Source organism: Drosophila miranda, chromosome 3 (genome assembly GCF_003369915.1).
Source record: "Drosophila miranda strain MSH22 chromosome 3, D.miranda_PacBio2.1, whole genome shotgun sequence".
Classification (NCBI taxonomy): domain Eukaryota; kingdom Metazoa; phylum Arthropoda; class Insecta; order Diptera; family Drosophilidae; genus Drosophila; species Drosophila miranda.
The window spans coordinates 3,503,684-3,528,224 of NC_046676.1; the positions used below are offsets into that span (position 1 = coordinate 3,503,684).

At 38.6% G+C, this 24,541-nt stretch overlaps 3 protein-coding genes and 1 pseudogene across 5 annotated transcripts; 3 read left to right on the top strand and 1 right to left on the bottom strand.

Annotated features, from left to right (window-relative positions):
• Window positions 1-954: 954 nt before the first annotated feature.
• On the top strand, window positions 955-15,510 carry LOC108160067 (2-hydroxyacylsphingosine 1-beta-galactosyltransferase). Of its 3 annotated transcripts, none has more exons than XM_017293817.2 (8): window positions 955-1,938; window positions 1,996-4,335; window positions 10,642-10,724; window positions 10,887-10,944; window positions 11,720-11,903; window positions 13,818-14,114; window positions 14,173-14,960; window positions 15,038-15,510. In XM_017293817.2, exons 2-8 carry the CDS (start codon window positions 4,322-4,324, stop codon window positions 15,204-15,206), a joined length of 1,593 nt encoding a protein of 530 aa, XP_017149306.1. In that variant the 5' UTR covers window positions 955-1,938; window positions 1,996-4,321; the 3' UTR covers window positions 15,207-15,510. The 3 variants fall into 3 exon arrangements, with proteins under 3 accessions (XP_017149306.1, XP_017149308.1, XP_017149310.1); XM_017293819.2 differs by having other exon boundaries at window positions 1,996-4,299; window positions 15,038-15,206; XM_017293821.2 differs by lacking the exons at window positions 955-1,938; window positions 1,996-4,335 and having other exon boundaries at window positions 10,653-10,724; window positions 10,836-10,944.
• On the top strand, window positions 1,202-2,086 carry LOC108160069 (craniofacial development protein 1). Its single transcript, XM_017293823.2, has 2 exons — window positions 1,202-1,938; window positions 1,996-2,086. Exons 1-2 carry the CDS (start codon window positions 1,202-1,204, stop codon window positions 2,084-2,086), a joined length of 828 nt encoding a protein of 275 aa, XP_017149312.1.
• A 67-nt stretch (window positions 15,511-15,577) lies between the features above and the next one.
• On the top strand, window positions 15,578-17,143 carry LOC108160068 (annotated as a pseudogene).
• Window positions 17,144-19,600: 2,457 nt separating this feature from the next.
• Window positions 19,601-24,399, bottom strand: LOC117188151. Its single transcript, XM_033391556.1, has 3 exons — window positions 23,257-24,399; window positions 20,234-20,845; window positions 19,601-20,172 (listed from the first exon to the last, which is right to left on the bottom strand). The coding sequence occupies exons 1-3, from the start codon at window positions 24,063-24,065 to the stop codon at window positions 19,962-19,964; spliced, it is 1,632 nt and encodes a 543-aa protein (XP_033247447.1). The 5' UTR covers window positions 24,066-24,399; the 3' UTR covers window positions 19,601-19,961.
• Between the last annotated feature and the right edge of the window lie 142 nt (window positions 24,400-24,541).

Consider the following 24,541-nt stretch of genomic DNA (forward strand, 5'->3'; position numbering starts at 1 on the left):
CTCAGATTTTAAATTTAAAAATGTATAATACTATATTTGCATGTACATAATATTTGTACATCATAATATACAATTTTTAATAAGTAGTTTCACCACTATTTATGCTTTTGTTCATCAAATGAGTGTCAAATGCACAAATTCTCTACCAGAGCTTTTTTTAAAGTGGACAATACTACTACGAAAAAGGAATTACAACTCCGAACCGGCGGCTTTGATCTTAATCCACTTGTTTGTGATGCTGCTTGTCATAACGTACTTAAAAGCTGAAATCATTGGATTGGTATGCATTTGCTGATGATGAGCATGCGCCCAATCATTTCCTCTTAGGTCGCCGTTTATGTATTTACATATGTAGGTTCATGCATAGGTATACGTATATGTACTTATACATTTGAATAATGACGGTACTCTATAAATTGCTCTTGATTAATTAGGAGACCGACATTATTCATAAAAGCTTTAGAGCTTTTAGGTGCTCCTGTGTGGCAGGAAACAGCTGTCCTACCCCGCTGTTCGCGCACATTTGTGCACATTTTTGTCAACGCTCCGATAAGCAAATCCGGCTGCTTCAGCACGAAAACGAAAAGTGTTGTTCCTATGACCAATTATTTCCGAGCCAAATTTGATGTTGGGTTGCAAACAAAATATTTATAAGGAGTATTTATATACAAGCTGAATTGCCCTGGTAATGGTATTAAATTTATGTTAATGCTTCAGTAAGTCATCAATTTTTTCCTTTTGCAATTAAGATTAGTTTTCTTGTATAAAATTCGTTTACTTTTCATTTCAACGGAGAAATCTTTCATTTTCTGAAAACGGGAGCACCAATTGACTGATATGTTATTTTTGTTCTAAAATAGTATGTCTTGATTAAACCTATACCACACTAACAGGAATACCCTAAGCAATTCCCATATGAATCGAATATTTTTACTATTGATATTTTTCCATCTCTACTTACTTATTTTTTCGCTTTACGCGATTTTTAGTTGATTTTGTCTATTGTCAGCGCGGCGTTTGCGTAAAGTGAAATCAATAGTCTTATTGTTTTATTTAAGTAGCTGCTGCTGTAGCTGGATATAGGACAACGTATCTAACCAGAATAACAAAACGTTTCAACACGAGAAGAATACATACCGGAACAAAATATTTATTAAATAAATATAACTAAGTCGGTGTGAATAAAAAGTAAATAGAAAATATGAACAAGGAAGAAGAATATACATCGGAAAGCGAAAACGACGAAGATTATTGCATTGACGGTGAAAATGTTGACTCGGGAAGCGACGATGATAGCGGCAATAATGACGCTGAGTCCGAAAACTACGATTCTGACGATAAACCTTCCAAATCCACCAAGAATCAGAAAAAACATATTTCCTCTAATGTCTATGAATCTGAAAGTGCCATACCTCGCAAAACAAGACAAGGAGACAGGAACAAAAATGATCGCATAAATATGGAAAAAGACGAGCTGGAGTCAGATGAGGAAACAGATAAATCGCGTTCCAATGCGCTCTGGGCTGACTTTTTAAGCGACGTTGGGACAGAGAAACAAATTCAACATAAGACGAAATCTGTGGAGACACCAGTAGAACCCACCGACGACACCAAGATTTCTTCAAAGAAACTTACCCCAGCAATTAACCATCGAGAAGACACTTCTAAATGTTTAAATACGATTTTCGATGTAGAAAAAAGTAAGGACTCCACCAATGCAAAGGAAAACCAACAGCAACCTGCAGCCACCAGTTCGAAATGCTTCCCTCGTGTATCCAAAAGACCGCAAATTGGAAGTGGAGTTGGCTCTTTTCTAAATCAACTGGGGAAAAAAAAGAAACTGTCTGTGCTGGAAAAGTCGCAAATGGATTGGAAAACTTTTAAAACAGACGAAGGTATCAATGAGCAGCTGAGCACTCACAATAAAGGCAAGGATGGGTACGTACCTATGTTCCTTAAATTTCACCATTTCATTAATGTTGTTTTATCTTTCAGTTATTTAGAACGGCAGGACTTTTTACAGAGAACCGATTTGCGACAATTTGAAATTGAGAAAAACTTACGTCAAACGCGCCGGCAAAACTAAGTCCTGTCTCGGCAATACTCGGCTATTCCCTTTTATGGAATTTTCAAATAAAAATCCATATACCGATTACATTCTAAATTTAAGTGAAATAATATTCAATCCAAATAGAACGTTTTGAGATACATATATTATTTAAGTCTACGTAAACTACTTTGAATTTTGCAAGCACGGTAGCCACATCGAAAACGTAGCCACATCCGAATTCGCCAACAAAATTTAAAAACATCGCAAACTTTGTTAAGAAATCCGAAAAATTATTAATGGCTTATAAATTTATATATTTCTCTAACTAACACTGCCTGTTTTTCCCATTAGATCTGCATCTGGTCTCACAAATCTTTTAGTTAGTTACACTTAAGTCTAGTAGAACCAAAGTAGTAGACCATAGGTAAAAATATCGACAATTTCAATAAAATAAAAAAAAAGTTTAGGCGAAAAATCGCCAAGTGTGGCAACCGTGATTGTAATGTATAATTTAGTTATTTTGATTGAACAAAAAATCCGAGAAATACTACTAACTGAATGGCTTTTTTCTTAGCCTAGAATCAAAAAGAGTTATCCTTTCTTCATTATTTGAATCTACATATGTTATAAGGATAAGAGTATTTTATTTTTTATTTAAATGAAAAACTTGAGAGAATATACATATGTATGTATAATATACATGTATATTGATTAGTAGATTTCTTGCTAGGTACATCCAGCAGCGCACAGCGCAACACTTCTTGTTTGACAATGAGATCCATCAGTGACTGAAGCTTTTGTCTGAGAGCACGGGATTGTCTAGGAAGTATTAACTGATTATATTATCTACCCCTTTATCTTGAATGAACGTATTCTTTTGAGCGGAGTTTTGGTCTGATTAAAACCTGACAGCCTTTCAAAATAGAATTGTCCTAGATACTTCGAAAAAATTTTCAGTATGCGTAAAACTCTTTGAGTACGATGACCAAATTCGTAATTCTGCTGGGCATTAATGGCATTTAGGTGTTGCTTCAAACAGCTCGGAGACTATAGTCTTAGAAGAAGTTTCGAGTCAATCTGTAATGACGTCCCAATCATCGGCATATTAATTCTGCGAATTCGTATGGTACACAGCGAAAAATAAACAAAAACGGTTCTTGAAGCGGTTGGAATATAGTGTGCAGAACTTTTAGAATTTATGACGTACACAGCCCATCTTAAAATCTCTCGCATCTCTGAAATTGATGAGATCTAGCATCTAAGCATATTTGCATTTGTAAATAATATATGTACATACATGCATAAAGCTGAAATTAGATTATTTATAAGTTACAGACATCAAAAGGGTTCATACATTTGTAATTCCTTGGTTCCAGTTGGTTATCAATAGGTAAAACTTCCATAAAACGAAGCAATATTTCCAGATTTTCAGACCAAGTAGACCCCGTGTGCTGTTGAAGAAGGAATGACACTAAAAAATACCACGCAGCAAATGCAGTGCCGACCAAAATAACTCAAACGTAACCGAAACCGATCCCAATCGTCGACTCTGCGTTATACTCGTATGCACATATTGCTGTAACACCAGTCTCTGGTCGTTACGTTAAGCAGCGCCAAAAAGCAAGCCCAACGATCAGTTTGTTTCAGTTAACCCGCCGAGAAACTTCGTAAAGGCAAGAGCTCAAGCTCCGAAGAAAAGTGAAAAGTCTTGTGGTTTTCGTTTCGTTTTTGTTTGACAAAAGTGTCAATTGGCCAATAAGTTCAATTGGTTAGCGACGACGCGTCGGTAGCCGAAGTCATACTTACTACCCCAAAAGGGGCAACTGTTTATTGTGGCTCCTCGCCGTTGCTCTTCTGTCCCCTTTTGGTGGCTGGCAACCACGACTTCGAAGCTCGACGTGGGGAATATGTTTCATTTGTATTATCACTGTATCAAAATCGAATATTAAGTAATACGTCGGCATTGGTGAAAGTATGTTAATAGCTTTGCATATGCGTTAAGAGTGCCGCGGACAAAGCTATCCCAGTGACAAAAAATACAAAAAAAAAGCCCGTGCCTCGGCCGGAGACAAAACTCATCTCGAATCCAAGTTGATGCATATGCATGGAAGGTTAAAAGTGCAGCACAAATAAACAGAATTGAACATGCGACTGTGCAAAATCAATCTCAAGTAATTTGAATAACTCGCCCAACCAAAGCGAATCCAAGTGCTCCGATTCACAAAGCTAAGACCTCGTCGTTGCATTAGGTATGAGCCTACCAATTTGGTAATGGTACTGCAACAGTAAGTTAAGATACAAGTACATACATATATCAAAAACTTTTTGCCAATTTTTTGCTGAAACAAACGAGTTTTCTGTACAAGTATTTATCCGAAATATCCCCCCAATTATGAAAAACAACTTAAATACATGCATATGTAGATACACATATACATAGATACACGCATGTACAAATGTCTTCGACTGGAAATTCTTGTGGGTCACTCAGGGCTCAACGCTTGTGAAACAAACGCAAACTTAATTGGAGTTCAGCAAGATGAACAAGTTGTGAGAATAACTGATAACCAGTTCGGTTGGATTTTAATATTTTGCCCACTATGTTGCAACCATACGCTTTAATAGGAAACCCACTCTTCGCATGAAGTTTCGTAAATCTTATAGAGTGTATGTTTTGTTAAAAAAGTGAGGATATATCAAAGAGACTGAGACAATGCAACTCAGGTTTTTTTGCAGTATCGCAAGGTCAAACAGAAAACAACAAAAAATTCAACAAAATTACTGAAATCTTAATGTTTAAAGGAGGCAAAACAGAAGACTCAAGACACGAACATGTTTCGCTCATCACTTCGTAAAATGTGGAGCGGTGTAAGCTCGACTAAAAAATTAAATAAATTACATAATGTAATTAAAGATCTGTACCTATATACACACATACGTACATATGTATGTATATACTCGTATGTATAACTTTTCATGTGCTCTATAGTTGGAATGTTTTTATTTGTGTGCTTATTAATGTTAAACGTTTTGTTAAATCTGGTCAAGGCTGATCAAAGTCGTTGGGATTTATTTGGTTTTTATTGCCGGAGTTGTCATTTGCTGTGTGTCATCCCAAAGTTATTTGTTAAGTGATAGCTTTTTTAAAATAAAATCAAATGTCCCAGACAAGCGAATCAAATAAACAAAATTGCGAGAAATTTCGAGAAACCCATGTTGTTATTAAATGGTTAAGCCCCTATGATCCCAAATTGTTTTGGCAATGGCCTCAGAAGTTTTTAGACTCAGTGACTCGATGCAAATCATCCAAATTGATTTTTCAGTTTTTGTAAGTCTATCAAATTAATCATTATTTTGCTGCGTATATAAAAGTGACAGTTGTATTAGCTAATTGTGCAAAGTCGTTGAGCTACTCTAAAAAATCTCCACTGTGCGGTATGATTGTCTAATTTTTGGCAGAAGCACTTAAGCAATTCGCTTTCCGGCGTCGGCCTGACACATGCCACCACAACAGAGCAAAGCAGCCTCAAAAGCATAAGAAACTGCGTTCCATACGAAATTTGACAAAGCTGTAAGGCAAAGGTGTAAGGCCATGCATAGGGTAATTGGCATAAAACAGGCACATAACTTAACGAAATATTTAGTGTAGCAACGCCAAAATTTTTTTTCGTCTTAACGAATTTGTCTCTTGGCTATGATGTAAAGCCGTGGTAACCAAACAATGGCCCTAAGAGAGGAGAGCATCGCCATAGTAAATGAAAACAACTGTTCCAACAACAGTGGCCATAAATAACGGTCATACCAAACTCCTAGGTAAATATTGTTTTCTTTATTTCATGTTGCGAATGCTGGAAGCCAAGAGACTCTGAGTGCCCTCAGTACGTTTTTGAGGCTTGCTGGGCTGACTTTCACTGAACTGAACTCCTTCATTCTGCGCTGGGCTACTTTCTGGATTGGATCATGTTATTTGGCGAAGCACTGTATAGTGTAAACACCTTTAAAAATACTTTGCAGGTGGAGATTTTTATATCTATCTGAGAAGCTCTTGCCACATGCTTTTCGGCCAATTTGGAGAAGTTGTTAAAAAAGAGCTTTGATTGTACCACATATGGCGTATGGCGTATGGCGTATGGGGTATGGTGACTGGTGCGCCCGTTTACTGGAGCTAAATGAGGCGTGCCACGTCTACATGTGTGTATGCGTCGTCGTTGTGTTGTCGTCGATGGCGGTTTTCTGAGCGCCGCCTGAAACGCCTGAAACGCCTGCACTTTCGTTTTCTTTGAGCGCATTCAACCTGATATTGCACTGACTGAATGATAATGACGAAACACGTAATAATGATCTTGCCACCAGTTGCCAGCCCAGCCTACAGCCGACAGCTGCAACTGGTTGGCTTTGCAGTGAAACACAGCGCGAGTATCGTCGTGTTCAAAAGCCAGAGCGCGCATGCACTTAAGTAGCAGTGCTCCTCCTGGACTCCACTCTTTAAAAATAAATAAAGCTCTGAAAAATACCGTTGGAATGCAATCGGCTTCTATAAGTTCGGTACAGAGGCTAACTTGACTCCGATATGCAAATACTTGTACTACCCACAGCAGAAAGTGAAAGCCTCATACCATTTAATTAATTATGATTTTTTTTATTGATTTAACCTACAATTGCATACGTAGTAAGTACTATACTTGTACATACATATGTGAGCACCGACTGACGCCTCGTCTGATACCGTAACCAATTAAAAGCAAAACTCAAAACGCTTTTATCCCTTTTGTTTTCGTTACGCATTCTGCGTCTGCTAAACGATTTTGGGTTTTTCGGCTCTCATGTGCATACGCATAAAAGAGATAACCGTGCTTTTGTTACGACATCGATTTGATGACACGCACGTACTATGTATGTACATATGTATGTATATGTATCCACTTTGCCCGAACCACTTGTACACTTGGCCAACTGCACTATCGCGATTTCTGGCCACAAATGCGAACCATGCGATTGAACGTGTCGCGCATAAACTGCGGATCGTAAATCTCATCGGGCGGTTACACTACGCAACAAAACTGTTTTTCAACGTACCTACATATGTACGTACATATATTATGTATTTTATGTATATGTATTATGTATGATTGACTTATATTTGATATAGGTTCCATCAAAAAAATGTTTTAGTGCGAGAAATATTTCTTTTATACCAGTTACCTAAAAGGTATATAGGGGTACAGGGGTAGATTTTTGGGTTAGTGGATGTGTGTAGCACCTAGAAAAAAGCGTTTCCGACCCCCTTGATTAGCATTAAAAGCCGAGTCGATAAGCGCCTGGTTACTCGCTAGAGTAACCTAATTTTGTATCCAGAGTCCTGTGATATGACTGAATGACTGAATAAAGTCTTAATACATTGCCGCCCCCACAAAGGAAGGAAATCCGTGACATCCATGATTTTGAGCACACAAACAAAATTACAAACACAGAATCATAGAGAATGACCGTATCTATCAGATTGCTGAATCTGGATCTGATCTGACTATTAGTATGTATAACCAGAATGAACAAATAAATTTTCAGTGGCTTCGCAACGCCGCCCACGCGTATACTCTTTATCTCTATCTCACACAATCTCAACGTACAGTGTGCACCCTCTCGTGGAGGGGATTCTTACTGACTGAGTATCGTATATAAGTGAAGACTCGCGGCCGTAGCTGCGACTCACAACGTTCACGCTCTTTTTTGTTTAAAAATAGACCAACTAAACTTTTACATTCATATTCACGGGCTTCCACATATCTTTTGTATTTATTAGCAATAACTATTTGCCACCAATTATACAGAAAACAGGAAGAATTGTCACAAATATGGAAACAAAAATGTTGACTTCAATATTAACTATACAATTTTCATTTGTCTTCAATCTTTATAGTGTTTTTATATATACATACGTATATACTTATAGAAATATTTATATAAAACGACTAGAGACGTCTATGTCTTTACATTGGCTAGAATAGATTTGATGAAACATTGATATCCTTATATTTTAAAGAGAATCCCACATTAACGATTTAATTCTCGACGAATGTTGCTTCACCTTTCATATGTTTCATCTCCACAATTGTAACCTCGTAATTTGAGACATACTCTTACATCTAATCAAAACTTTAACTGCATACTGCCTTTTCATTTTTCACAAACTACACAAACACATGGGTGGGAAACCCATGTGTCCTAATTTGTACTGTTAATGAAAATATAAATCTTTAGTATTGTGCCGCTAATCGTAAGTCAGATGAACTTTGGGTATTTCATAATAAGACTTTAGTTCTTTTGCTGAAATATTCGTAATATTGCGAATGACTTGGTATTATTGATTTATCCGCTTGGTGTAATAGATTACAGATCCCGCTAAAAAAGCCAATGTGAGGCATTTAATTTTGCAACTTGCTCAACAAGAGCAAAAAATTAATTGCACGGCAGAAACAATTTTGGACTACATACATACATATGTAGTTTCTAACACTTTTGGCAGGCCCGTCCTGCCTTGAGCTCAATGCTTACATTACATGCAAAGTTTACCATTCATTTTCAATTCGTTTACATTACATACAAAATAAAACGAAGTGTAGAATTAAGTTTTAAGTTGATGTTAAAGCATTCGGAGAGTACAAGGTTGATAGGGGACCTAAAGATCTAGAGCACATCTTTTGTCACGCCCTGTTCCACCCCCGTAAATTGAGAGAAACTCCATGTGATAATATTTAACTTGACTATGTCTTGACACATTTACATATAAAGATTTTATAAATCGTCGCGATCGAAAAATTATTCCAGTAGTATAAAAAGTTGTAATTTATGCAATGGGCCTTTTGAAATCATGAAAATGAAATCTTTGAGCTGTGCTGAAATGGTATTTGCGCGATGGACTACGTCACATGTTTTACCTTGAATTTTAAAATCTACTTCCTCTTATTTAATTCAAAAGATATAGAGAGGATGGTTGCTATGCATAGAAGTTTGCTTTTTATACCCAGTATTGTTTTCGAGAAAATATATGAACGCCCAGAAGCATCGTTCCGTCCGCAATATGTACTAATCTATTTGTATTACCTATTTGTATTATTAAACTAAAAATTATTAAATATAAAAATAATTACGTATGCGCATATTTACTGCATAACCTCAAATCAATTAGTAGCGCAACTCAATTTAATAATCGAATGAAAGAATTTTTTTTGTTGTGTAAAAAATAAAAATAATATAGTAATAATAATATAAAAAAAACCATGCTCTATAATGCATGTTTGTATAAAAATGTAATAAATTTTAATAAGTATTAGACTTAAGCAAATAACTTTCCACACGCATCATAAATACTGATTCAGTATACCTTTTGAAAAAATAGCGTAGCCGTAACTTTTTCATTCACCAATAATCACATTCACCTTTTTGATTTGAATTTTAGAATAATTTTTCTCCCACATCTCTCTCTATCTCTCTCTCTCTTCACACCAACGAAGTAGCATGGGTATAATAATGATCTGATCGTTGTCTATAATATTCTGCGTTTTTGGGTTTCTTCTATGATCAAAATTGTGGATTCCACATATTTCCGCCCTTTCATAGGACATTACAGTGTAATAAGTAGAAGCTCCTAGATCTTAAAGTCTCCCAGAACTAGGCGGAATATCGTGTTGACTATTGATGCTGATCGGAGACGTTACCTCCTGTCCGTTACATATGTACATCTACACGAACTTAATATACCCATATTTTTTTTCAGTACCGGGTAAAAAAAACATGATAATGAAAACAAAATACATAAATCAGCCTAAAAAAATAAAAACCCCATTACTTATCACATAACTTCTATAGGACATATCGCTGTAAAAACAAGTTTTGAGAAACTTTCGTGAATATTTTTTTTGTTTGGTTTTTGAAGATACACGAAAAGCAAGCAAACTGAAAAAATGACTATTAAATACAGATATTCAAAAATACAGATGTGTCTAAATATGCTATGTTCGAGGGAATTGAAAGCTCTGGCTCCGCTGGTTCTGATGTTTGGAATTAAAGGAGTATGGCGATTTCAACGCTTATGAAAAATGAGGTATCTTGTGTCATTCCTTATGTCCCTTTTTCCAAAGTCGAAAGTTGAAACCAATTATACTAATACGCGTGAATGGTTGGTACTCGTACATTGGCTATATGTGTACGTATGCAAAGGGTATTCGATTTAGACCAGTCTCTCTTTAAGTCGAACCGAAGTCTGCCCTGTGTCTCCAGTTAAGTGGAATTCTAGTTTATTGCCCGTTGACTTTTTGCTGACACTGTGCGTAAGCTCATTAGTTAAAAAATTCCTTTTAGCAGTGAGAATAAAACAATTATATGTACATTATAACATTTTCGGTCGTGTACTAAACGCTCGATTAAGTAACTTAAACATCACGCGCATGAGGCTGCCTCGTATCAAATCTATAAAATCTGGGAGCGTGCGTGGTTGCGTACCAAATACTAATCTGAAGTCGCGGCATACGGTTTAGAAGCTCTACGAGGATATAAGTGTGCAAAGCTGACCATATTTTTTGTGTCCCTTGCAGCAACATGCATCGAACTGTCGGCTTGTTGTTGATCCTATGTACCTGCTGCGCACTGGCGGCGGACATTCTAATGGCTACGCAAGGTAAGAGTTTCAAATCAACAAACTGCGTATTTATACATATGTACCTTTAAGATCATTTCAAACATGCTTAGACCATTTTATATTTATATTTATATTTTGTCTTCTTAACAGGTAGACTAATTTTAAGATTGACGACGCATTAATTGATGAAAATTATTACAGGTGGAACCAAATCACATAAGATACCATTTTGGGAGCTGGCCAAGGGATTAATAGCCAGGTGCGTATTCTTATTAGATTTCACACTCGCCACAATGCCAACGGTGCAAAAAGCGTATTTATTTCAGAGCAAAAAGTTCCAATTAATAGAATATTACATAAAACTAAGCTTTCAATCATGTTAACCTTGTACCTATAAGTTAGATCAATCAATGAAAAACTAAGATTAATCAATATTGGTTCTGAAAGGGTAACATTTTGACAGGGCGACCGAATATTTGTATTGTATTATTCCCCTTTTGTTTGAGTTTCTTTCGAACGGATATTATTTATTAGGATGAGTCGTGGCACTGAATTCAAAGTAGAAAATTCGCATCAGTAAATACAAGTAAATGTTGTCAGAGCTCAGAGAACGAGGTCCCGCAGTGAATTATTTTGAATCACCGATCTTCAAAAATTGTTTGTCGCTGGCTGTCTCACGAAACTTAATTTCATAACGCACAGAAACAACACATACGTTTTTATACAGCTTAAACAGATTTAGTCAAAATTAGAAAAATATTAGTATAGCTGCCAAATAACACAAACGGTTGAAAAACAAAATATGAGAAATAAAAACAAATTTTGTTTCTAAACATAGTATAAATAATCTTTTAATTTTATGTTTCCTATGAACTGGAAGGGTATATAAACTTTCTACTGACGATTTCATTTGTTGATTGATCTGTTGTCATTTTCAGTGGTTTAGTATTTTCGCAAAAACAAAAGTAAATCTAAAGTCATTTATTCATCTGTACTTGCACGTTCGTCTAATATACAACCTTTCTCGATTCCAGGGGACATAATATTACCTTCCTAAATGGGTTCCCAGCAGATTTTCATATCGAAGGCCTACAGGAGGTGACACCAGCTGGCCTGGTTGAATACATTCAGAACTATACGAATTGGGATCTTTTGGGTTCACGAATGGCTGGAGAAATGCCTATAAAGCCGTGGGATGGTCTTCGGTATGCTTTTGAGGTAAGCAGATTGTGAATTGTATACTCGTGCAAAGATATTTTTTGTCAGGTTGTACAACTCACAGAAGGCAGCATCATATTCCTTATACCAATAGTCTCTGTGTTTTAAAGTAATCTGGGTAAAAACCTGGACAGTCCTTGCTATTTGCTAAACGCGCTCGGATCGTCCAGGATTAGCAACACCAGACTTATTCGTGATACAAAATGTTATGTTTCATGCTGCACAAAAAAAGTACGGTATTTTACTGATACTTGTGATACTTTTCTTAGTTAATCGAAGCTTCACATGGACGTCATTTTTATACCCGATACTCAAAATGAGTATTGGGGTATATTAGATTTGTGGTGAAAATGGATGTGTGTAACGTCCAGAAGGAATCGTTTCCTACCCCATAAAGTATATATATTCTTGATCAGCATCAATAGCCGAGTCGATTGAGCCCTGTCTGTCTGTCCGTCTGTCCGTCCCCATCAGTGCCTAGTGCTCAAAGACGATAAGAGCAAGAGCAACGACATTTTATATCCGAACTTCTGTGATATGTCACTGTTACAATTATATTTCAAAACTTTGCCCCGCCCCTTCCGCTCCCACAAAGGGCGAAAATCTGAGGCAGCCACAATTTCAAAGATACATGAAAACTGAAAACGCAGAATAGTAGAGGATGATTATATGTTCTAGAGTGTAAAATCTGAACCAGAGCGTATAATTATTATAGCCAGAATCAAGTAAACAATTTCATTCTTTCTCGCTCTGTCTCTCTCTAACACGCAGGTTTCATGGTCGGTTTTGCCAATTGCAAAATGTGAGTTCAAGGATCTCAAAGACTATAAAAGCTAGAGCAACCAAATTTGGTATCCACACTCCTGTGATATCGGACCTTGACCGTTTTGTGTTAACATTTCGCCACACCCCCTTCCGCCCCCGCAAAGGACGAAAATCTGGGGTATCCACAAATTTTAGAGACTATTAAGGCTAGAGTAATTAAATTTGGTATCCGCACTTCTGTTAGATCTCACTATAAAACGTATATCTCGGAATTTCGCCCCACCCCCTTCCGCCCCCACAAAGAACGAAAATCTGTTGCATCCACAATATTGCAGATTCGAGAAAACTAAAAACGCACAATCATAGAGAATGACCATATCTATCCGGTTGCTGTATCTGGATCAGATCGGATAATTTGTATAGCCAAAAGCAACAAATCTATTTGCAGTGGCTACGCAGCGCCCGACGTCACGCTCAGACTGATTTTCTGTCTCTCTAGTCTTTTAATATTAGCGGCGTCTGCCGGAGGAGAGCCGTACTGACTAAGTATCGGGTATAAATGTAGAGTTGCGGTCTCCGCAGCAACTCACAACGTTCCCCCTCGTTTTTGTAATCATTTATCAGGAAGCAAGTTATTCTGCTAAACGTACCCTTTCGGGTACTGCTTTTTCCTTCTATTTATCTGATCGCAACTATTTCTGAAATATATCTGGGTAGATAGATAGATGTACCCTTCCCAAAATGGGGGAAAATAGTGCTTGGCTTTTTGCAAATTTTCACACAAATATGCACACCAATTATGGTGTTCATTCTGTCTGTATTAACTATTCGAAAGTTATAATTAATTAATCAAAAACGGTTTTACATACATAACAAAATCGTATAGTCTCTAAGATCTATGTATGTTATCATGTGACTAGCGCATTAAAAATAAGTGTAAACTTGTAGCGCTAGGATAAAGCATGCAAATAAATAAATATAATGATGTTATGCCGCTTAAGAATAAATACTCATACACTCACATGCACATACATATGTACTCCGTCTATCTTGTACTCTATGAGTAACTTTCATCCATTTGACATGAATTTGATAAAATATTAGCATCAGTAGAGCAGATTAAATTTATATTCAAACTTCTGTCGACAGTCGTGTGATGCTATGCTTGGCGATGCGGAAACCAAAGATTTGGCGAACCGTAGCTTTGATCTAGCCATATTGGACGGAGCTTTTCCAGAGTGTGTGCTGGGACTGGTACATCAATACAAAATTCCATTCATGTATATAAATACTGTAGGCTTCTACACAGGAAGTCTCTCCGTAGCGGGTAACCCCATTAGCTATGCCATAACTCCAAACTTTTACTCGCGCTTCACTGACAACATGAGTCTCTACGAGCGGGCAATCAACACGGGAATGCAGATCGGACAAAACCTAATGCACATGGTGAGTAAAGTCTTTGCACGGCTCTACAGTGTCACTGTATTCTCAAATTTTTGTACAGTATGTTATGCGCAAAACGCATCTTGTCCTGCGTCAACATTTGGGCTCCCAAATACCACATCCCTACGAGATGTCACGCAATGTAAGCTTTATTCTGCAAAACGGCCATGCAGTGGTGTCATATCCCAGAGCTCTCAATCCTAATGTAGCAGAGGTTGCTTGCATACATTGTAAGCCCGCTCGAAAGCTTCCCAAGGATTTGCAGGACTTCATTGGGGCTTCCGGAGCCTCTGGCTTCATTTACGTGTCGATGGGGTCTTCGGTAAAAGCTGCCAATATGCCAGAGTCGTTACGTCGTATGCTAGTCAAGACATTTGCCCGCCTTCCCTATCATGTACTATGGAAGTACGAAGGAAGCTCCGCAGACATGCAGGACCTGACGTCAAATGTGAAACTATCACGATGGTTGCCGCAGCAGGATATTCTGGGCCATAAAAAGCTGCGAGCCTTTGTCACTCATGGGGGCTTATTGAGCATGTTTGAAACAGTCTATCATGGAGTGCCCGTGGTAACCATGCCTGTTTTTTGCGATCATGATGTAAACTCCGCTAAGGCTGAGGCCGATGGCTACGCCATTAAGTTAGACCTGGAGACACTATCGACGAATCAGCTCTACAAGGCCATTATGAAAGTGATACACGATTCCCGATATAGGAGTGCTGCCAGATATCGCCAGAACCTCTTGCTTGATCAGCGCTCGACAGCCCTTGAGACTGCCATATACTGGACGGAGTACGTGCTCCGCCACAAGGGCGCCTATCATCTTCAAGCTCCAGCACGCAATATGCAGTGAGTTAATACACATACATATGTATGTCTCTCCCACCTCTATCAAAAATATTAAACCTTCCCATTACTTTCCTCAGCTGGTCTCAATACTATCTACTAGATGTTCTTCTTGTTTATCTTCTTGCCTTGTACGGGCTCTTCTTGTTAATCAAGCGCCTCGACTTCCGCTCGGAGAAGCTGCGCAGCCTACACGTACCTTCGACTGCCGCGCCTACAGCCGGCAAAACAAAGTCGAAGAAGCTGTAACTGGATCCCACCCTTAGATAACTGATTAGGCCGTATATCAGTTTAAAATTTGAGCTTAAGTGGGTTTTGTTGTGATGTGCGTCCAAAAAGGCTCAAACTTGAAAAATTGTAGCTTTCTTTTCTTTATATTGACGGGAGAAATTACCTTGTAAATATTTACTTTATTTATAATGACCGAAAATGACTTTTCCAATAGCCTAGAAAAAATTTGATCATGGAACATTGAAACCAAAGTCTACAAAACAAAATGTCGAGAAAAGTTAAAACGAAATAAAGCTTAAATCATAAGTGTTTAATTGTAAAACATCTTATTTCAGTCATTTTTCTGGTCGTTCAAGGCTTTTCAGTCGATCACATATGCTATTACGAGTATAGGGTAGAGCAATATGCATCGCCATGCCATAGGCGGCTACGACAATTTGGGGCCATCGGAAGAATTTGTTGAACTTGAAGGGGCGGAGAAAAGGTACTATACTATTTAATTGATAATATTAATTGACACTAAGAGATATGGTTGTAATTTTACTACTATCCATTTAACCTGATACTATGTACCAGCTGACATCTGTTTGGTTTCTCAGAAAGTGACCGGCGGTACTTCCTAGAGAAACACTTGAAATTTCACCCACCGTGCGAAGCAGTGAAGTCTTGTAATTTTTTCTCAGCACAAGGCACCTTTTTTAGCTTTTTCAGCTTTGGAGTCCCTCTTGGAGTGTCCGACAGATACCCAGAACTACCGCGTCCTTATACGCGCAGCTACCATCGATGCCACGAAAGAAAGCTGAACATTTCAATGCCACTTACTTTAAGTTTATGTTCGAGGGAATGGAGGAGAGTGGCAGCGAAGGCCTCGACGATCTCTTGATGGAACGCGAAAATGATTTCCTTGCTGATGTTGACTACGTTTGCATTTCACACAACTACTGGTTGGGAAAGAAACGTCCCTGCCTTACCTATGGTCTATGGTTCCAGTTGGAGGTAGAGTGTGCCACCAAGGATCTGCACAGTGGAGTTTTCGGTGGAACCGTTCATGAAGCAATGCCAGATCTTTGCTACCTGCTCAGCGTACTCGTCGACAAGGACACCAATATATTGATTCCAGGAGTGGATCGTGACGTGAGTGGTCATATTAAATAACAAGCGACTAGTTATTTAAGTCCTCAATACCACACCTAATAGGTGGCTCCGCAGCTAAAAAACGAGAAAGAAATCTACGAGAACATCGACTTTGAAGTGGCCGAGTATAAGTAATTTAATCTAATCTGCACATCTACATAGTAAATCTCTGTAATCGGTGTAATCTCCTGCAGGAAAGACGTTGGTGTCGAGCAGCTGCCGCATAACGGCGACAAAACGAGACTACTTCAGGCCAGATGGCGGTTTCCCAGTTTGTCCATTCATGGAATCGAAGGTGCTTTTTATGAGCCGGGCGCAAAGACTGTTATACCCAAGAAGGTCATTGGCAAGTTCTCCATTCGTTTAGTACCCGACCAAGACCCAAAGCACATTGAGGAGTGCGTTGTAAAGTACATCAATGATAAATGGGTGGAGCGTGGTTTACCGAACAAGATGAAGGTCTGTTTATTACATGTCCCCAAACATTGATGCAGGCTAACCAGCTTTTGATCTTACGCATTTAGGTCGTCATGCTGTCAGCTGGCAAGCCCTGGACTGAGGATCCCAACCACCCACACTACGAGGCTGCGAAGCGTGCTATCAAGCATGTGTTCAATGTGGAACCTGACATGACTCGCGAAGGCGGCTCCATTCCTGTCACCCTCACATTGCAGGAAGCGACTGGAAAAAATGTCATCCTGGTGCCTGTGGGTGCTTGCGATGATGGTGCTCATTCTCAAAATGAAAAGATCGACATTTACAACTACATTGAAGGGGTAGGTTTCCAATTGACGAATAGTGATTAAAACCTTTTCATTTACCAGACCAAACTACTCGGCGCCTATCTGCAAGAGGTGGGAAAGTTGTATGATGATCTACGAATATACATACTCATATAAGTGTTATCTTTATGAATTTACATTCCCTTTGTAGTTAGATATTAAATCATATCGTACATATGCACATACATACATACGCACTGGGATAAGCAAAAAAATCCGTTATCTACATTAAAAAAAGGTTAATTACCTTCCTATTAGTGCAAAAATAATACAAATAGTAAAAATGATACAAAAATAAGAAAAGATTAATATACTAGCTGTTCTACTGTACCCTTCGAATCAACTATTCATATGCAGGGAATATCTCATATCAGCAGCAGCATGAGCAGCATGTAAAAACCAACTGTAAACTGTTGTACGATGAATGAATTTCCTCAAAGCCTTCAATGGATTTTCTATTAGAAATAGCAGGAATAGAAGCCGGCAGAACGTACAACTAAACGCGCAAAGAATCAGACCCCGATCTATAATTATAATGTAATTAGACTCAAAAATGACGACAAGCATTCAAAAACAAATCTTTAGCGCTGGACCATCATCCTTATTTGATGTACGTTTGATGTACACGTGAAATGTAGTCTTTTTGAAGAAGGATGGCGGTCCAGGCTCAAAGTCATTGAAGAATCAGAAACGGTTATGCATTTTTATACCCGATACATAAAAATAGTATAGGGGTATATTAGATTTGTGGTAGTAGAATGTGTGCGACGTCTGGCGGAGCGGAGCTATGATGACTGAGTGACTTGTTTAAACGTTGTAAACTACATAAGCATTTAAAAACTATTGTGCGACCCATAAATGAAGCTATAAAATAGCCTTTAAAGTTTGTTAAAGTTTCGAATATATTAAAAATTAAATTATAACCACTAAGGAAGGTAAGAAACTTCGGCACAACATAATTTGTATAACTATAGAGTTATTAAACGTGGTTTAAATCCAAATAATCTTAAAAATTGGCTGCTGGGATACAAGATTAACAACAATGAAAATATACATACTTTCTAGTTATTGCGACTCGGCCATAAAATTTGAAAATTGATGATATGAAATGGTGAAATATTAAATTAAACGAGGGGGAACGTTGTGAGTTGCTGCGGAGACCGCAACTCTACAGTTATACCCGATACTAAGTCAGTATGGCTCTCCTCCGGCAGACGCCGCTAATATTAAACGACACGACAAGGAGTGCGTGCGAGAGAGACAGAAAATCAGTCTGAGCGTGACGTCGGGTGCTGCGTAGCCAGTGCAAATTGATTTGTTCCTTTTGGCTATAAAAATAATCTGATCTGATCCAGATTCAGCAGTCTGATATATATGATCATTATCTATGATTCTGCGTTTTTAGTTTTCTCGTATCCTCAATATTGTGGATGCAACAGATTTTCGTCCTTTGTGGGGGCGGAAGGGGGTGGGGCGAAATTTTGAGATATACGTTTTATAGTGAGATCTAACAGGAGTGCGGATACCAAATTTGGTTACTCTAGCCTTAATAGTCTCTGAGATTTGTGAATATCCCCAGATTTTCATCCTTTGCGGGGGCGGAAGGGGGTGTGCCGAAATTTTGAAACAAACTCGTCTCGGTCCGATATATTAGGAGTGTGGATACCAAATTTGGTTGCTCTAGCTTTTATAGTCTCTGAGATCTAGGCGCTAATGTTTTACTCTAAGCAAAGCCGCCTATGCTACGTGTGTGTTAGAGAGAGACAGGGCGAGAAAAAATGAAATTGTTTTCTTGATTCTGGCTATAATAATTATACGATCTTGTTCAGATTTTGCACTCTAGAAGATATAGTCATCTTCTACGATTCTGCGTTTTTAGTTTTTTCGTATCGTCGAAATTGTGGATGCCACAGATTTTCGCCCTTTGTGGGGGCGGAAGTGGGCGGGGCAAAGTTTTGAAATATTCTTGTAGCAGTGACATATCACAGAAGTCTGGATCCAAAACATCGTTGCTCTCGCTCTTATAGTCTTTGAGCACTAGGCGCTGAAGGGGACGGACAGACGGACGGACGGACAGACGGACAGACGGACAGACAGACATGGCTCAATCGACTCGGCTATTGATGCTGATCAAGAATATATATACTTTATGGGGTCGGAAACGATTCCTTTTGGACGTTACACACATCCACTTTTACCACAAATCTAATATACCCCAATACTCATTTTGAGTATCGGGTATAAAAATGGCACAATATCTCTCATTTTCATGAGGCTTGGCCAGCAGTTATAGTTGAATATTAAAAAAAAGAATACCTATAAAATCCTTTTTATTTCAATGAACAATGCTTAAACCAACCTCTAACAATGTTTTTAGACTAAAATTTGTATGTACATAGTTCGTAGAATGGCCGAACTTTATATCGAACTTTGTAAACCAAAAAAGATATAAACAATTAGTCTGATATCCTATGCTATTCATTGTAAAATTTGCGATTCTGTTTAATATTCATATGTTTATTAAGTTTTGAGTTTGGCATTATATCATTTGATATGATCAATGAGCCACATAAATATGTACTTAAACGTTATTCATTGGCTTTCACGCTGCTTAAAATTAAGTTTCGAGAATAAAGACTATGTAATTTGTATGGACAAAAATATGGACGTATTTTTTACAACATTTTATCCCATAATATTATTTAAAGATTCGGTTGACTATAACATGTACTATATGTACACATGTAGTAAGTACATATGTATGTATAAATGAATAAGGTTAATATAGTCAATCAGTCAAATCAGAAGATCATTGAATAATTCCTGAAACACATTTGGTCTCGCGAGCACGCACCCTCTAGTCAAGTTCATCTTCCTTATAAAGCGTTTGCATTTCCCTCCCACGCATTAGAGATCCAGCCTCACGCATGTCCTCGATCTCGACCTCTTTTAAGGATGTCTGACTGGGGGCTTCTCGGATGAGCAAGACCGGATGGTGATCCTCAGATGAATGATCGGTCGTACGCGGCAGTTGTAATACTGTACGCGAACCCATCGATGCTGAAGTGCTGAAAGGATAATTTTGGTAATTACATGCCCGAAATCGATTGGAAGAAATGCTATGCTTACTTGAGGGAGTAGGTCGAACGATAAAGCGGCGGAGGAGTGTTCATTCCCAGTGTAGCATACGCTGTTGCTGCTGCTGCTGCCGCTGTTGGTTGGGCACTGGGATGATAGATGAAGGCGTACTCGTTTAGTGATGTTAGATACGAAGGCGGCGGCTGCCGATGCTGGAATTCTGGGTACAAATAGCTGCCGGGAAGAAGGCGGTTGTTGCAGTGTGGGCTGTTGCAGTTGCGACAGGTTTCCATTCGTCGAAAGCAGGGACAGTCATCGACATCATCGGGGAGACTCAGACGCCAAATGGCGCCCGATATCACCAACAGCGAGACCCCAATGCCAATCATCAAGAGAGCCGCACTTAGATACTGTGTCGAATGCTCTATCAGGCCCGTGCTCCCAAGCACTATGCCGCCAAGTGTGCATGCCACGCCACCAAGTGCAAATATTCCTATTACGAAAGGCAGCGAAGGACGTGCGAACCACTTTCGAAAATTGTAGCTCACAGCCAGATTGCCCGAGGATTCAGCTGCACTAGACATATTGATGTTTGTACTGAACAAGTTGTTGCTGGCTTCCACGGTGCTACCGGCCAGCGGTACAGCCACTTCAAACAGACTTCTGCAAAGAGCGAGGACACACATTAGTTTTTTTTCAATAATTTGGGAATCTACCTGATGCATCCTAAATTTATCCAATCTAACTAGCCCTTGGCAGGTAGGTAGCTGCCGGTCCCACTCACATTACCTTTTCTATGTATGGATCTATGTTTGTGTCTTTCATTTGTAACCTCGATTGCTATTGATAGTCTTTGAAACTCTACTCGCACAAAAAAAAAAACAAAAAAATTATGGCCAAGAGGCATACATTGTCAAATCTGGCACGTTGCACCTGTCTTCTGTCTGTTCCAAAACCATCTCCAACGATCCCTTATGTCTGCGTGTTTTTTATTTGTTGAAGAAGGTTTTTTAAGAAGGGTTGCATTTAAAAGTAGTCTTTAGATTTTATATATAAAATTGCATAAAATTAAATGATTATGATTATGATTTCTGTATTTGTTGAATTTGGCTCGTACTCTTATAAACTTCATAGAAGTCCCACTTCAATTCAAAAAACTATTTAAAGCGAGGGAGAACGTTGTGAGTCGCGGCCGTTGATCGGAACTCAGTCGTATATACATACATATGTACATATGTGAGCTTATTTATGTAAAAATATTCAGTAAATATACCGATCTGATTCGGCAATCTGCTAGATGTGGTCATTCCCTATGATTCTGCGTTTTTGGTTTTGAGGATTGTGGTTGCCACAGATTTTGGTCTTTTGTGAGGGCATAAGGGGGTGTTCCATTTTGAAACAAACTTGATTCAGTGTGATATCAAAGGCGTCTGGATACAAAATGTGGTTGGTATAGCTTTTATAGTCTCTGAGAACTAGGCGTCAAACAAGACGGACGGACGGACAGACAGATATGGCTATCGACTCGGCTTTTGAAGCTGATCAAAAATATATATAATGTATAATTTACCACTAATATACCATTATACCTTTCGAGTAATGGTTCCACGCTGTTATTCTCCACTTTTTGATCTCATTTCGACAACACTTAACAAATTTAATGAGATTAAACTCACACGGACTTATGCTTTGCCTAATATTTTATATATACACAAATATGTACATGTACACACAGGGATGTATATGAATAAGCGATCCCGTTCTTTTATTTTATTCTTTTACACAAAAACTATTGAAATAGGGAATAATAATAATAATAATAATAATAATTGGGCATATTGTTTGCAGCTTAACTGAAGCCAACAACAACTCTAGAATTCAAGATTCCTAAAAGAACATTGAAGTGTGGATGCAGGGCTTTTAAAAATGTTTATTTATTGAGTAGCCTTTAAATACTCACGAGACGAATCCTTAATAGCCGAGTAAGAAAAAGATAACTAGCCCTATGACTCTTTCATTGTCTAATGACTCTACCCTGATTATTGGCATTGGCTAAAGGAATTTGTATTTTCTTAATCGTTTGTTGTTAATGAAAGCAAGCTTAATTTAAGCGCAGCTAATACCGCAGTAGATTTATTAGGAGTTTTAATCTCATTCGCCGATGGCTAAAAATCTGATACAACTGCGCACGTGTTGGGCTACCAAAGGAAATTGTCGGAGCTTTGAATGAAAGAATATAGTCAAGGCTTTATCAGAGTAATGAAGTCGACATACACACATGCATATACATACAAATGCACATTTTATGTTTACTCCTCTCCTTCACATTAGCCAGATGGTTATATTGTCCAGTGTTGACCGACTCAACCACAAATGTGAAACTCGAACTGACTATTGATGAACTTCCGTCCCTCGCTTTTGGAGGTATCAAATAACAACCACAAGAATGCCATAATGGTAAATATTGGAACTGCAGTAAAAGGAACCGGTTGAATGTATTCCAGTTAAACGCATTCAAGGAGCGGGGGAGAGATCAGAGGCTTGACAGCAAGTTGAAAGAAAAAGAATTGGTCGAAGTCGTAACTTAGATACGAACAGAATAAAGATTCGAATCAAGATTTTGTTGAACCTTTGTGCACGATTGGTAGATAGAAATTCTTGAATTCATTGTGACAATTGGTTGGACTATTTTCAGAACCAGGAAACTGGTTTTTCGGTCGATTTTTGGTAGCTTTATGTAGTGAAATATGTGTAAAAACGGAAATTCAATGTCCTCTATACATATAAATTAATTTGAATATTAGAAACAAAGTTTTTCTCTCAAACTAGTTTTTGAACTCTTCCAGAATTCATTCGTGCATCAATATGAAGGGTGTATTTGAATATTCAACCAGATTGCTTTAAAAATTAGACATTTAGATACACATAGTCGTATGGACATAGTTGAATATAAAGTCAAGAATATATATTAAATGTATCTTATAGCATCGGATTTGGTTCGGCTTTGGAAAGACATATTCTGCAGCACTGTCATTTAAAAGATATGAAGTCAGTTTTCCGTCTGGTTGCGTTACCTTTGCGGGTGATGCAGATGATGATGCTGATGTAGATGTCCGAGTGACACGTTGCCCATTCTCGGGCGCTGCTGACAGTATTGATGAAACTCTAAATAGTTGGCCGCGTTGGATCCTGTCCCTTGCATCGGATTGCCTGTTAAAAACGGCGATGATATGACTGAGCTCAACTGTGCGTTCGCTGGGACACCACTGTTTCTATGGGGACGGTCCAGAAAAATCGCTGTGTATTGTGGAGGATATCCTTCGGCCACAGACGTCACTGTGGGCGTGGGAGACCCAAGTGCATTGGTAGAGCACTTCGTCTTGGCTTTGGCCTTGTCAGCCTTCCGCCGCATGCGCTTGCCTTGTCTGGATTCTGAGTCGGACCGCGAACAGTCTAGAGCAAGGGTTTGAGCTGCTGGAACGCACAGCGAAGTTGGGATCTGCAACTCACTGTAGGAGCTGGACTCTAGTATGTTACTCTCTGAAGTGCTGCGATTCAATATGAATTGTTCAATTTCAGACTCTTCCTCGCGTTCTCCTTGCCGAATTTCCAGGAGCGATGCATGTTCCTCTGACGATTCGTTCTCGTTTATGGTTGGACTTACGCTGCTAAGTGCGCTGGAGCTCGACATAACACAGGGACTTCGATGGTTGTAGATACTATTGCTGCTCTGACTGTAACTAATTACTATTTCCGGTACAACAAAGTGTGACTGATTTCCCAGGAACTGGACCTTTGCATGGGAGTGCTCACAACTCATGGAGCCCAGCATTGTGCCGTTTTCGAAAACAACTGTAGTTGGAGGCGTAGATGTCGATGCCATCACACAAATAGAAGATTGTCGAAACAGGCAGGTATCACTTAAAAATCACAATCACTTGCTAAGCCTTTCGCTTTCTTTCACTATGGTCCCTATAATCCAAACTCTGAACCAACTATGGAATTCATTCTTTTCCACACCACACCATTCACTATTGATACCCCGATTCGCTACACGGGCATATTGTATTACTTCATATTATTCACCACCGAAAAGCCAGTTATTTCGAAACTATGGCCGATCACGAGCGCCAGCACCGTATTTTGTATTTGAACCTCTCGGGCCCACGTACCGCCAAAAATTGATTTGTATTTTGTATTGATGCCTGTTGTGAGTCTACGGCTTCTCTTACTTCTGGTTTTTCAACTTTTTCTGCTTGCCGACGCCGACGCCGACGCTGCACAGTTGGTGAAACGGATAATCTAGCGTATACAAAATAACATATTCGAATGTAAAAAAGATATCGCCTTCCTGTTTTT